This window comes from Hippichthys cyanospilos, chromosome 3, assembly GCF_059441005.1.
Source record: "Hippichthys cyanospilos isolate Australia breed blue-spotted pipefish chromosome 3, RoL_Hcya_1.0, whole genome shotgun sequence".
NCBI classification, from domain to species: Eukaryota; Metazoa; Chordata; class Actinopteri; order Syngnathiformes; family Syngnathidae; genus Hippichthys; species Hippichthys cyanospilos.
The window spans coordinates 20,609,019-20,621,999 of NC_142371.1; the positions used below are offsets into that span (position 1 = coordinate 20,609,019).

The following is a 12,981-nucleotide window of genomic DNA, read 5'->3' on the forward strand; positions in this document are numbered from 1 at the left end:
CCGTATCCCAGTGCGCGTCGCGAAAACCTGAAAAACATGCTCGTGACATACCATATCAAGGAATTACATTTTATCTTTTGCTTTCATTCTGGGGAAGGGGGGCGGGAGGGTCATGCTTTTGTGTTTATGACCCGCAGCCAGTAAAAGACAAGCAGAGAGGTAAAAGCACAAGTAGGAAGGGTGAATAATTTAATACCAAAAAAAGGCGGGACATCCCGTGTACAGAATATCAGGAAGCAAGGTGATATAAGGTACACTTGCACACCTGAGTGAGACCACTCCTTTGAGCAGAGCACCCTGGCAGCAACGGCGTGACAGACAAGACTTTTAACTCTTACCCTGGTGCGGTTGAAAAAAAAAAAAAACGTGAGGAAATTGCTTTATAGAACCTTAACAAATATTTCCAAAAAAGATGTGGTCCATCAAAGTTCTTATTTTGCTGCTCTTTTGCTACGGTGAGTGCATTTTTGTTGAATTTTTTTGATCCTTTGTTTCTATTTTCAATCAAAACATGAATTTAAGTTTTTTTTCGTGTCGGCAGAGACGCGAAAAAATGTCTAGAGTAAAAAGCAAAGACGGATGTTCTGTAAGGCGGTAATTGATGGGCGAAAAACATCATTTTATGATCAACTTCTTTACCTGACGTGATATTGAAGAACTCATTAAAACGCCTCATAAAAATGCAAATAGAGTGTTTTCATTCTTCTCGCTCCTTTCAACACTGACTGACGTACCGACTGTGAAGGCAATAACATTTAACGATAATATGCCTCGGGCTCATTTTGACAACATGCCGTTGTTAATATCTGACATATTTATTAAATGTTCAGGCTATAAAATGACATGAATTCTAGGACTCATGTTTGGACTTCAAGTCATCTTAAGAAAAAGGCAAACGCGAGCGATTAAACACGTTTGTTTGATCCGAGCCAACGAGCAGGACTTGTCGTCCGAACAAATGACTTAACTAGACTTTGCCCCCCTTTTGTCTGCGGCAGCTTGTCTTTCCAACGGCGAGGGCAACGTGTACTTTCGATCCAAGAACTTTTACAATGTGCTCCACTGGGACGCGGCGGAGCCTTCGTTCCCAAACCAAACGGTTCTCTACAGTGTCCAGTATACCAGGTATGGAACCAGGGCTACAAATATTGCATAACAGACATTGAGGTATGTAGAGATCCATGAAGATATCTAAAAGTAGTGACAAGGGAGTAAAAAAAAGTATCATAAGTGCCTCATGAGGCTTCGTGTTTGAAATCTGAGCTCCATTAATCAACTCAACTGTGCTTAGTCAGTTTTCTTCGTCTTTTTGGTCTACATCTTCATTTGAGCTACCCGACTAAGTCCCTGTGTGAGGATATCCTAGAGGAGGGATCCCCAAACTTTTTAATTTGAGGGCTACATTACTCTTCTCGGATGGGGGGCCGGGTCAGATTGGAACAAAAATTGTGACAATCGTAGAAATGTCTCAACGTGAATGTTTATTGTAAGAGGTGGGCACTTCATCAGCAGTTTCAAGTAACCGATGAATGCAGGCCCAAGGCCAGGAAATGCAACATAGAAGTATTTGAATTTGCTAATTAAAGACATTTTAGTAAATGTAACCTCTGCAATACTTAGTTTCATTTGTAGTGTACGTGACAGACAAATGTTCGCGAAACCGTCTTCTATAGTTGTAGGGCAGGCAGTTATAAATGAGAACAAACAGCTACCATTTCAGAGTCATGCGTCAGTCATGCGTCTGGCTTGAAAAAAATGATGAATCCCACATGTAATGGCCGTTTGATTACCGGTAGATCCCAAATTTCTAAAGGACTCAAAATTATTTTTTTCTCGCAAGTAAGACATGAACTGTTTTGGAACTGTTCTACAGAAGTATATTCTTATTTCTCACAAACCCTTCCAGGTACGGTTCGGAAGACCCTTTCCAGATCAAGAGCCAATGTCAGAACATCACAGCACTTCAGTGTGACCTGACTGCGGAAACGCCATCGCTTCCCTACGTGTATTATGTGGCGCGAGTGTACGCCAACGGCCAGTTGCACGGATGTACACATCACAGGCTTATCCCCATCGCAGATAGTAAGTAACCACATGTGCAAATGATGTGTTATCTGTGACCTGCGTTGAACAAACATTATTCTGTCCCCTGCAGCTACTCTGGGTCAAGCCACCTTGAATATAGACGTCGAGAAGTCATCCTTGAACGTTAGGGCCGCTATTCCGTCGGGGCCGAATGGCGTCTCGCTGGCGGACATCATTAAGAGGAGCAAAACCGGGCCCGTCAATACTTCCATTTTATACACCTTTAATCTCACCTCCCCCAAGTGGATCGCACAGGTAAATGTGGGAAACACAAAGCCAATCTCACCATATATATATATATATATATATATATATATATATATATATATATATATATATATATATATATATATATATATATATATATATATATATATATATATATATAAAACATCATGCCTTCAACAGACTGAATACGCCTGCTCATAAAAATAAGAGCAGCACCAACATATTTTCCACATAACACCAATACACACATATTGTTAGAATACTGCACTAACACAACAGTAACATCGGTTACTTTACTCTACTACTCATTTACTAGTGCACAGTGCCACTTAAAATACCTGTGGTAGTTCAAACTCATAATCAATATTTAATAGTGCTTTTAATTTGTCTTTTTTTTCACTAGAAGATTGTCCTCCAGTGGCTGCACTGGACTATAAGCCTTAGGGTTTAAAGCGTGAAAAAAAGTGGCAGCGTTTTAGTCTGAAAGATATGCACGTTTTAATTTTATTTTTCAGATATCTGTGGATATATTCACATATATGTACATATGTATATGTGTGTTTTTATGTATGCACAGTATATTTGTTTTCACATTTCACTGGAAAAACAGAACAGCTGATCAATTTCTTTCTTCATGTGTCTCCAGGTCCATCAGAGCCTGTCTTCTGATTTTGTTTTAAATTTGACATCCGACGAAAGAGTGTACTGCGGCTATGTGGTCTACAAACCTTTGTGCCATTGGGGCCGTCCGGAAAGTGAGAAGGCCTATTTCTGCGCAACGCAACCCGGTGAGCATTTACTCTGAATGGTTTCCCATATGGTGTTTTGGAAAATGTCATTAAGACCGAGGTACTATTTCAAAAAAAAAAAAAAATGTAGAAAAATACATAAATGATTCCGTTAGGGCTTAACCTGAGAAAGTGGAAGTGCCCATGACCGTGCCCTCTTCTTTTGTACTATTGTCGAGACTAAACCTCACGTGTAAAGTAATCTCATAGCCGAACGTCACCGCTAACTCCAAGAATAACAAAAGCTGACGACTACCGCTTCCCACGCCAATACAAGAATCTACATTCCGATTCCCTCGTGGAGGTTTTTGAGCAGTTCTCTGCAGGGATAAAGCTCCAATTTTGCACCGCCAAGCACTTCAGCAACCAAGTAAAAATCCGCTGTTAGTCGTAAATGTAGTAAAATTTGACTTTTCCGTTTAATTTACTCGTGTTTTTCTTTTTCTGATGACATTTTACACATTTTCTTACCTTTTGTCTGCGGATAACGAAACAATGGAAAATTCAATCGAGATAAGAACTATTTTGTGTATAGTTTAGTCCTCATTGCGCTAAGTTATTGAATCCAATAAACTAGTATCTATACCAGGGGTGTCAAACATACGGCCCGTGCATCTGTTCTGGCCCACAAATGGGTTTAATCTGGCCCGCGAGACGATTTTATGAAGTATAAAAATGAGCTGGATTATTTTTAAATAATGAAAAACTTAAAATTATGATTAGTAATAACATTTTATGATTAATAGTGATGATGTACAGTAACGCGAATTCGCCGTATGGCGGGCAATCCAATCCTGTTAATTAGCTAATGCGTGTAAAACCCCAAGTAAAAACATCAAAATTGTATATACGTATTAGAAATTAATGACAAAATAGTAAAGTAAGTGCTACTTATATATAATATACATGCATACAATTAAATAACATCATAAATAAAAAAATATATAAAGGATTTATTTACCTTTGAGTGATGTGACGAGCTTGTTATAGCCATAGTAGCATAGCCTAGCCTAGCCTAGCCTTTTTCATGTTTCCTGAATATCTCCAGCTTCGTTTCCATACCAATCATCTTCTTACTTCTCTCTTTAACATCACGAGCAATTTTGGGACCCATCATGAACCAATTCAAGTTTGAATTAAGCCCTAAAATGCACAAAAACGATATAGTAAGCACTCACGCGAGAACAAAACTTTAACATGCCGTCATTTTGAAACCGTGACGCCGACCAATAGGAGACCAGCATCTTAGTGAGTCCGTAATGCCGACCAATAGCAGACCGGCATTGTAGTGACAGAAGCAGCGATGCGTGTAGACGTATGAGCGCGGTGACACACGCACACTGACCGCCATGTTTGAGAAGAGAAGTTATTGTTTTTGATGTCGTAAAATGAAAAAAATGGCGTAAAGAGGGAACAAAAACCGTTGCGGTCCACATTGTAAGGTGAAAAAAAAATGTAAGGCAGGGACATAGTAAACGGGGGTCCACTGTACTTGTTTTTTTTTGGAACAATGTTCAAAAAGAATACTAAATTTCTTGTTTTAAAGTTATATAAATGGACACTATCTGTAGATAAGTGACATCTATTGCTTCCCTCCGCCAGCTAAGATTCTCCCATGGCTTCTCACCGGCGTCGCCCTACTGGCCATCGTTGCCATGGTGACGGTTTACGCTGTGTGTGTCTACGTTAAGGGCGGGTTGGACAAGAAGCCACCAAGGTCATTGGTGAGCAATCACATTTTTCTCATTGTTTTTATGCCGCCTAATCCAGCGATTGCGTAACCTTCCTTAAACCAAAGCACGCCAAGTATTTCACACCGGCAAAAATCTCGCTAGACACCACCGCTAAAACGGAATCGCCAAAGTGTGAATGCGTTATTCCTTGTTGTATACGTATACACACATTCTGCACTATTGCATTTGTGTATTTAAACACGTGCAGAACAATAAGTGAAATTGGGTAATTACCACACACCAAATAATTTGTGGTACAGTGCACTGGTTGGTCAAAAATAAACATCGGGAAATGCGGCAAAACTGGAAAATCGGGCCCTGTAGCACAGAATTTGGCGCGCCGGGCCGAATGTTGCGCACATTGAACGGCTGTGTAAATATTCAGGCAGAATGAATGCAACAGTAGTTTGGTGACTCGCAGCACCTTTTTGTGGTTACGGATGTGTGTATAAACAGAGTACAATGAAAACATTTGCATTTGTCACATATTATGTCAACTAAGTCAGCATGCAATGAACCGCAGACCTCCACATACCATATCACACCATAACAGACAGTTTTCGGCAATAAAATCGTAATATTCAGTCTCTAATTAATTTGAGGATGAAATCGTTTTTCACGTAAAAGTCATAACTTAAAAAACAACTTTTTGATGCAGTTAACCAACAATAACGACTTGGAAATGTCAGGTGAGCAAATCATTATAAATTATGAATTACCCGTAGTATGAATGGTGTATGAATAACTTCTCAAATTATCTATTAACTTTCAACTCCTAAAAATGATCAGAGTTAGCTATGTCACTTTAGTAGGTATGAGAAAATGCAATAGTTACAATTTAAATCTGCATACTGCCTCCAGACTCTGCCGGATCGAAGAGCAGGAGTGGAGTCTGGAATGGACTGCTTGTACATGACGGTTAACTCTCTCAGTGCCAAGCGTTATCGGAAACTTCGAGCCCAAATATAGTTAGCATTTTCACTCACCTTTTAAGGCCAACAGAATATTGCTTGCTATGTCTATGTCGTAAATATGGCTGCTGCTATTGAAAGATTGACTTCCATTCTTCAGTTACACTTGCTTGTAGGTAACAGCCGCGTTATAAGTGTGGAAACACTGCCATCCGATGGTCACAATTGTCACTACAGTCCCCAATTGACATATTAGTCAAGGGTGTAAGCTCTTCTCTACATAAAAACGCATTTGACCAGAATTTTATGATTTATAATTGCTGTTACTGTTTTAAAAGACGAGAATTCTCATCCGTGGCCTGAATGAGTCAATAACTGAGATTTTGGATATCGACAAGAAAACCTTTTTGTCTGATATTGGACTGATATTGGATTTGTATCTTACAGTCACTTAGTTGTCTTTATTGGGTCCCTTGAAAATCAAGGTACTAATTGTGGGTAAATTAGAACCAAGTGTAGCTGCTGTGTAACTGCTGAATGGCTAACTAGCTAGATTGATTTCACAAGAAAACAAATCATTTGCCTGTTTGTGTCATCTGCCTTTTATAACAGGAAATGCACTCTGGCCATGAACTGTCAAATCTCCAGGAACCATCAGAGATGAATCTGCTTATTTGTAGCGTGGCTATCTCTTCTCAAAATGAGCAAATCTACATCTACAAGTACGCTCCTGTCAGGCCTATTCCAATGGGGTCTCGTGTTGGACCTCCTGGAAGCTATTCCCTGCAGGACGTCAATTTCCGACCCTGGTTGGGTGGGACTGGGACATCTGCGGGGATGCCAACTGACCAGGACTCCAGCAGTCAGTCTTCTATCGTTTATGGCTCCGTCGTGGGTCCTCTTGCGACAGAACAGAACCAGCTCCTGGGGGTTCTGGTACAGGACAGGGAAAACCCATCACCTCCGCCGCAAAGCGCAACATGCCTGCACGAGCGTCCATTTGGACAGCTGCAGTTGCAGACGGTGCGAGACGATAACGGACGACTTAAGTTGTCGTCGGTCAATTTAAACGGAGGGGAGGGCACCCAGATGAAACCTCTTCTAACCGAGGACCTGAAATCTGAAAAGGAGACATCGGGTTTGGTTCTGCTCAAGCGCTTGGACAGCTCCGAATTGTCAGACTCGGGGTGTGTCGATGGGACGCCGACCCAGGACGGCGCCCAGACTGAGTCAGCACCGCTTGGAAACTACCTAAGCCATAATTTACCACCCAGTGATGTAAAAGCGGCATCTGGGTACAAACAAAACTGGATGCCTCCGGACACCACACCCAACAGTGACCGGGACTACATGGTGAGAAACCACCCGAGAATTTCTGCCGGTTCTGGAGAAATCGTGGACGGGGCGTTTGATGATAGTGCCGGATTGCCGGAAAATTTTCTTGAGGAATGGGTGTTGGAAATACAACAGTAATACTTTTTCTCTTTTCAAAATGTCTTTCATGGCGTTTGAAAAAGCTATTTTTGTTTACCTGGTTTTCAGTAAGCTTTAACTCCCTAAAAATGACAAGACAAGAACCTTGAGGATAAACACCGTAATTTGGTATCAATTACGCCACCAAAATATAGGACACCACCCAAATATAGGACACACCTGTGTATAGGACACCCCCCTAATTTCAGGGTCAAATTCTGGTAATGTATTTTCGATGCTACCGTATATTGTAGGGGTCCCCAACCTTTTTTATCACCGAGTTGTTAAAAAAAAAAAAAGAATGTTGGGCATATTATGATGAATGACAACATTCTTACAGATAAAGTACAACTTACAAACACTCGTGGGCCGGATTTCACAAAGAGACAGAACAACATGTATGTCAACAACAATGACTCCTCTCAACACCGTCCTCCCTCACTACTAAATGTATTAACAACCGTGGCCAGAGGTGGCGCTAAAAAGCAAAAATCAAGCCAAGCAAAGCACAAATAAATAACAACTCTATTGCTGTTACAGGATAAACAAAAGCAGTTCCAAAATATGATTATTTCGGGTGTGACCCATGCGGCCGATCCACGGACCGGTACGGGCACAACTCCGGTTCCGGAATTGTGAGATGAATGCTCCACCTCTCATGCTGTGAGAAAAACAGTGAATTTTCAAATTAAGAGCAAATTAATTGTAACATGACTTAACTTATTGCTAACTTGTGTCATGGTTAATTTTTGAGTCTGGCAGTGCTTTGCACTGGTTAGGGGGAGCTTGGCCGAAAATAAATATTTTACAGGGGGTACGTTGAAAGAAAGAAATTGAACCCCGCTAAAGTTTTAGCGTTGAGATATAGACTTTGGAGATTCGATCGCAACAGTGCAATTTTGGCCTTAACGGGTTGAGTCCCGTTCCTATAGTAAAGAATAAAACCAGAACTTCTAAACGTGGTAGGAATGACTGTAAATATTTGTATTGATAAAAAGCTTGCGGCATTTGTTGTTGACTTACAACTTTGCTACAAGGCACTCAGGCTATCAATGCTACATTCTTGTTGACTTTACATTACCTTAAACACTGTTGTCGTGAAAAAAAAAGAATGTCGAAACGGCAAAATAAGTTCTCAAATGTGACTGATTTTTTTTTCCTTATCGTCTGCATGTTTCAGTGAAAAAAAAGGCATTAAAAATTGTTCTTGTGTTTACTGTTAACTTTGTGGTCTGGTTTGGTTTCTTCATTGTTTGCGTTTCGTGCAGCCCTGGGTAAATAGTGTGTCAACAAACAGCAAAGGTAAGGGTCAAGGTTCAAGCAAGGCTGATAACAGATTTAGGTTACATTATCACACGCGCACCAGCTATAAAGCTATAAAACAAGGGGTGTCAAACATACGGCCCGTAAACATGTTTATTCCGACCCGAAATATGATTTTGTCATGTATAAAAAAAAAACGAGCCGATTTTTTTTCAAAAAATGACAAATTTGTTCATTTTTTACAATTAATAATGATGTTGTGCTTGTATTATTTTGTAAAGTATTAAAAAAGAATAATACATCTGAAGTTGTCGTTGTAAAGATATATAAATACGTAAATATTATAAATAAAAATATTATGGATAAAAATATATCATGTTTTTAATGATCCGGCCTATTTGGGAATAGATTTTGCTCCATGCAGCCTGCAAGCTAAAATGACTTTGATACCCCTGCTATAAAGTAATACTTGGAGAATATTCTGGATAAAACAGCGATTGGACAGAAAAAAACACAAAAAAAAAACAGAGAAAATTGTTAGTTAAAATAAAAGGGTTTTCCGAATTAAATACACAAATTGGAAAAATGAAAATAACCCCCAAAAAATTGCATGTAGGTCACACTACCCAACAATTTGTATAAATGGAAATTCTTTTTTTTTTTAATGATATCACAAGAATCTATAGGGAAAAATAACACTAGGAAGCTGAAATTTCCAGCAGATGATTAAAACGTAAAATTTCAAAATGCAACGGTTGTGACATTTCTATGTGATTGCAGCTGGACGTGCGAGATTTTGTGTACAAAAGTAATCATTGTCCAAATATTGGACCACATAAAACCATTATGATTACATATTTTTGGATGCATTTTAATAGGATTTACCACATTGATTTTCCTGCGATTTTTGCTACATCCCGTTGAGCGGCGCTCAAACTATGTCAGCAAACAGAATATTCTTTGTTGACTTGTGTTTCACCTCAAGTCAGTAGGTGGCGGTAGAGACCAGTTAAAGCGTCATCGTCACCTCACAGGCTACAAAGACGGACCGTACCATTTTTCATTTTTTTGTGGGTGTTAATAAAGTTAACCTGCATTGGTATGGCAACCGATCTGAGTAGTTGAAGGAAAAAAAAATATTCATAAATAAGTTTATTTATTACGCCTTTAAAAGCATTTGCGAATTTAGGGGGAAAATGCAATGTGTGTAGTTTGCAAAGTGTGTGCACAAGGGTTAAAATTGTCCACTTAAAGGGTTTCTAAATTTACAGTGAGCAGTCTACATATTTGACCTACAAATTTGACCTTTTAATGGACCACTACAGTAAATTTACTGTATGTCTTCGGGAAGATATTGGATTCAAAGTAAGCTGTCTTCCACAAGCAAGTAGTGGCGTAACTACAAGATTTACAACGAGAAAGATTCAGAAAGTAAATAAATAAAAAATGGCAGGTCTTGTTGGAAGTCCTCCCACCAATGCCGAGAAGCGTTTTGTTTTTTTTTAAATCGAGATTGAGAGCGGCCAAAAGAACTTCAATAACTGCCGCGGATGCACTTGATCAATGACCGTAGTGATTAAACATGCTAAGGCTTAAAGTGAAATACGCAAACCCCAGCAAAGGAGCTCAACTCCCCAGGTGCTTGCGGGGTTCAAAATCAATGCTTTAGCCTGGGTTTGATCCGGGAAATGTGTACGGAACAAAGATGCAGATGCGAGGGAGGGATGCCTTTGCGAGTCTTTAAAAGGAATGTTTGGGTAATATCACGACACTAGATCAGAGATTCCACATCGCTGAAAGAACGGGAACAAGAAAAAGACCCTTAACGAGAATTATCAGCCCTAACTTGAGAGTATTTTCATTGTGTTTTGCTTCTACGCTGATTCAGTTTTATTGTTCCGTCCAAATGAAATCCAGGCGCTGATACTAAGCGCTTCCCGGCAACGTGGACATTTATGATGTTATTTGTGTGTCTCGGCGTGGTAAATTAAAAAAAAAGAAAAGCGCCTATAGTCGGCCTTTAATTTCCCATGAGTGCGGGTCTAATTAGAGCTGGTTAGTTGGAGGTGTGTATATGATGAGGTGTTACAGGTATAAGGTCAATGAGGCATTCCCGGGAATACGGAGCTGGTAAAGACGCTGACTGATATTAAGTTGAGACATTTGTTTTGATTTAATATATATATATATATATATATATATATATATATATATATATATATATATATATATATATATATATATATATATATATATATATATATATATATTGTATTTTCTGCACTATAAGGCGCACCAGATTATTAGGCGCACCCTCAATTAATGATATATATTTTAAAACTTTTTCCATATATAACGCGCACCGGATTATAAGACGCACCCTCAATTGATGACATATTTTCAAACTTTTTCAAACACAATATAGGAATACTCAAAGTAATAATAATAGCTCAAATAATAACTATAAACTCTCAAGAGCATAATAACTCAATGTCAATGTGACCAAACTTGTTCAAATGTAAACACAGAAAAGAAACAGGTAAAGCTTACTTTATCAGTTCATTCCCCATCTACCAATCCCAATCTCAATATTGATCCATATATAAGGCGCACCTGATTATAAGGCGCACCGTCAGCCTTTTTTTTTTTTTTTTTTTTTTTAAATAAGGCTATTAGGTGCGCCTTATAGTGCGGAAAATATGGTGTGTGTATGTATATATATATATATATATATATATATATATATATATATATATATATATATATATATATATATATATATATACCGTAATATATATTACGGTTTACTTTTATATACAAAAAATTGAGCAAAAAAGCTGCAGGATGTAACATGGGATATTTATGCAGGAGGATTGTGTATGGAAGTTTTCCATCAATATCTTGATAGTCTTCTTCTGTCTCCCTCTGTTTAATTGATTGAGAATTTTAGCCATTAATTCACATTTTTTCTGTGCTATTTCATAGTTATTCCATAAATTGTCATCTTGAACAGACAGCATTTGATTTACCGGTGAGGAAAAACAAATAAATAAATAAAAAAGAGAGATGATAAGTCGCACTGGACTATAAACTGCAGGGCTCAAATCATGAGAAAAAAGTTGGGGCTTACAGTACAAAAAATACGCTACAACGCACCCCTTTCCGCTTCCCCAATACTAGAAAACTTGCCAGCTATCGTAATGTACGTGTTACGGGTGCAAAGCTCTTGGAATTCTAGTTGGAATTACTGTAAATTGCTAGCTCAAACGGCTCAGGAGTTACGGTAATTTGAAAAACATCTCGCGGGCCGGGTTAAAACTCCATGCGGGTCGCGTCCGGCCCGCGAGCCGCATGTTTGAAACCCATGATCTAAATTGTACTAGATTATTACGTATTCAATTTCTCTTCTGTTTTTGTTTATTTTATAGTAATTTTATGGATTGTAAATCCATTTTTAAAAAGTCTTAAATATACTACTTGTGAGTTTTTGTGTAAATGAAACCAATTTGTGCTAAAATTGGATGGCGACGCGCTTCCGTTGGCTTGTTTTGCAACAAGCGCTAAATGGGCCCTTGATAGGGATGAGAAATCGGAGCTACCTGGACATTTTGGAGCTTTGGCTCAAGGATTGCTTGTAGCCACTCCAAAGAAATCTCCATCAGACAGAATAAGTTGAGATTAAATGCAAGCGCGTCCGACGAGGGAATAAATGTTTGCAGGGCGCGTAGGCCAAACGCCGCTTTTTATTCATAATACATAAGTGAGGGAACAAGCATGAATGATTAATAGAGTCGTTTCCAGCATTATGCCAGTCGCATCGCACTCGGACAAACTCATTACGTATTTCCTACCTCGGGTACTCAGCGAGGGAACACGCGTGATCTCAATGAATACTCGTGGGAAGCTGAACTGGAGCCAAATTGTTTTTTTGTTATTTGTTTTAAATCCATGCAATGACTCATTTTACTAGTAGTTTGGTATTGTATGCTAGTCAGTGTTGTGTTGCATTGTTTTGTGTTTTTGTCGTGTGTTGTGTTGTATCATGTTGAATGTTGAATGTTGAATGATGATCTGTTGTCTTGTCTTGTGTGTTGTGTTGTATTGTCGTGTGTAATGTTGAATTGTTTGTTGTGTGGTGTTGCCAAGTGTGCTGTGTTGTGGTTTTTTTTATTAGTATGTTGTGTTGTGTTGTATTGTATCATGTTTAAGGTTTTGTTATTTCATGTGCTGTGTTGTGTTATATTGTGTATTGTATTGTGTCATGTTGTAATGTGTGTTGTGTAGTGTTGTAATGTGTGTTGTATTGTATCAATGTATTGTATTTTGTGCATTGTATTATAGTGTGTTGTGCTGTGTGTTGTGTGGCGTTCTCTTGTGCGTTGTATTGTAATCTATTGTGTATGTTGCTGCATTGTATTGTGTGTTGTGCAATTTGTGAGATGTATTGGGATGTTTTGTATTGTGTTGTGATATGTATTGAGTTTTTGTGATGCATTGTAT

General features: G+C 38.7%; 1 protein-coding gene across 1 annotated transcript; it reads left to right on the top strand.

Moving 5' to 3' along the window:
* Nucleotides 1-287: 287 nt before the first annotated feature.
* Nucleotides 288-8,441, top strand: ifnlr1 (interferon lambda receptor 1). The gene is made up of 7 exons (XM_088410677.1): nucleotides 288-455; nucleotides 999-1,125; nucleotides 1,907-2,082; nucleotides 2,156-2,340; nucleotides 2,960-3,101; nucleotides 4,704-4,825; nucleotides 6,358-8,441. The coding sequence occupies exons 1-7, from the start codon at nucleotides 413-415 to the stop codon at nucleotides 7,216-7,218; spliced, it is 1,656 nt and encodes a 551-aa protein (XP_088266803.1). The 5' UTR covers nucleotides 288-412; the 3' UTR covers nucleotides 7,219-8,441.
* Nucleotides 8,442-12,981: the final 4,540 nt, after the last annotated feature.

Bases quoted from the DNA above. Each gene is read 5' to 3' on its own strand.
- ifnlr1 (XM_088410677.1), top strand. From the start codon at position 413: ATGTGGTCCATCAAAGTTCTTATTTTGCTGCTCTTTTGCTACG. The intron at 1,126-1,906 runs GTATGGAACCAG...AAACCCTTCCAG, and splicing joins TACAGTGTCCAGTATACCAG to GTACGGTTCGGAAGACCCTT. The intron at 2,341-2,959 runs GTAAATGTGGGA...ATGTGTCTCCAG, and splicing joins CCCCCAAGTGGATCGCACAG to GTCCATCAGAGCCTGTCTTC.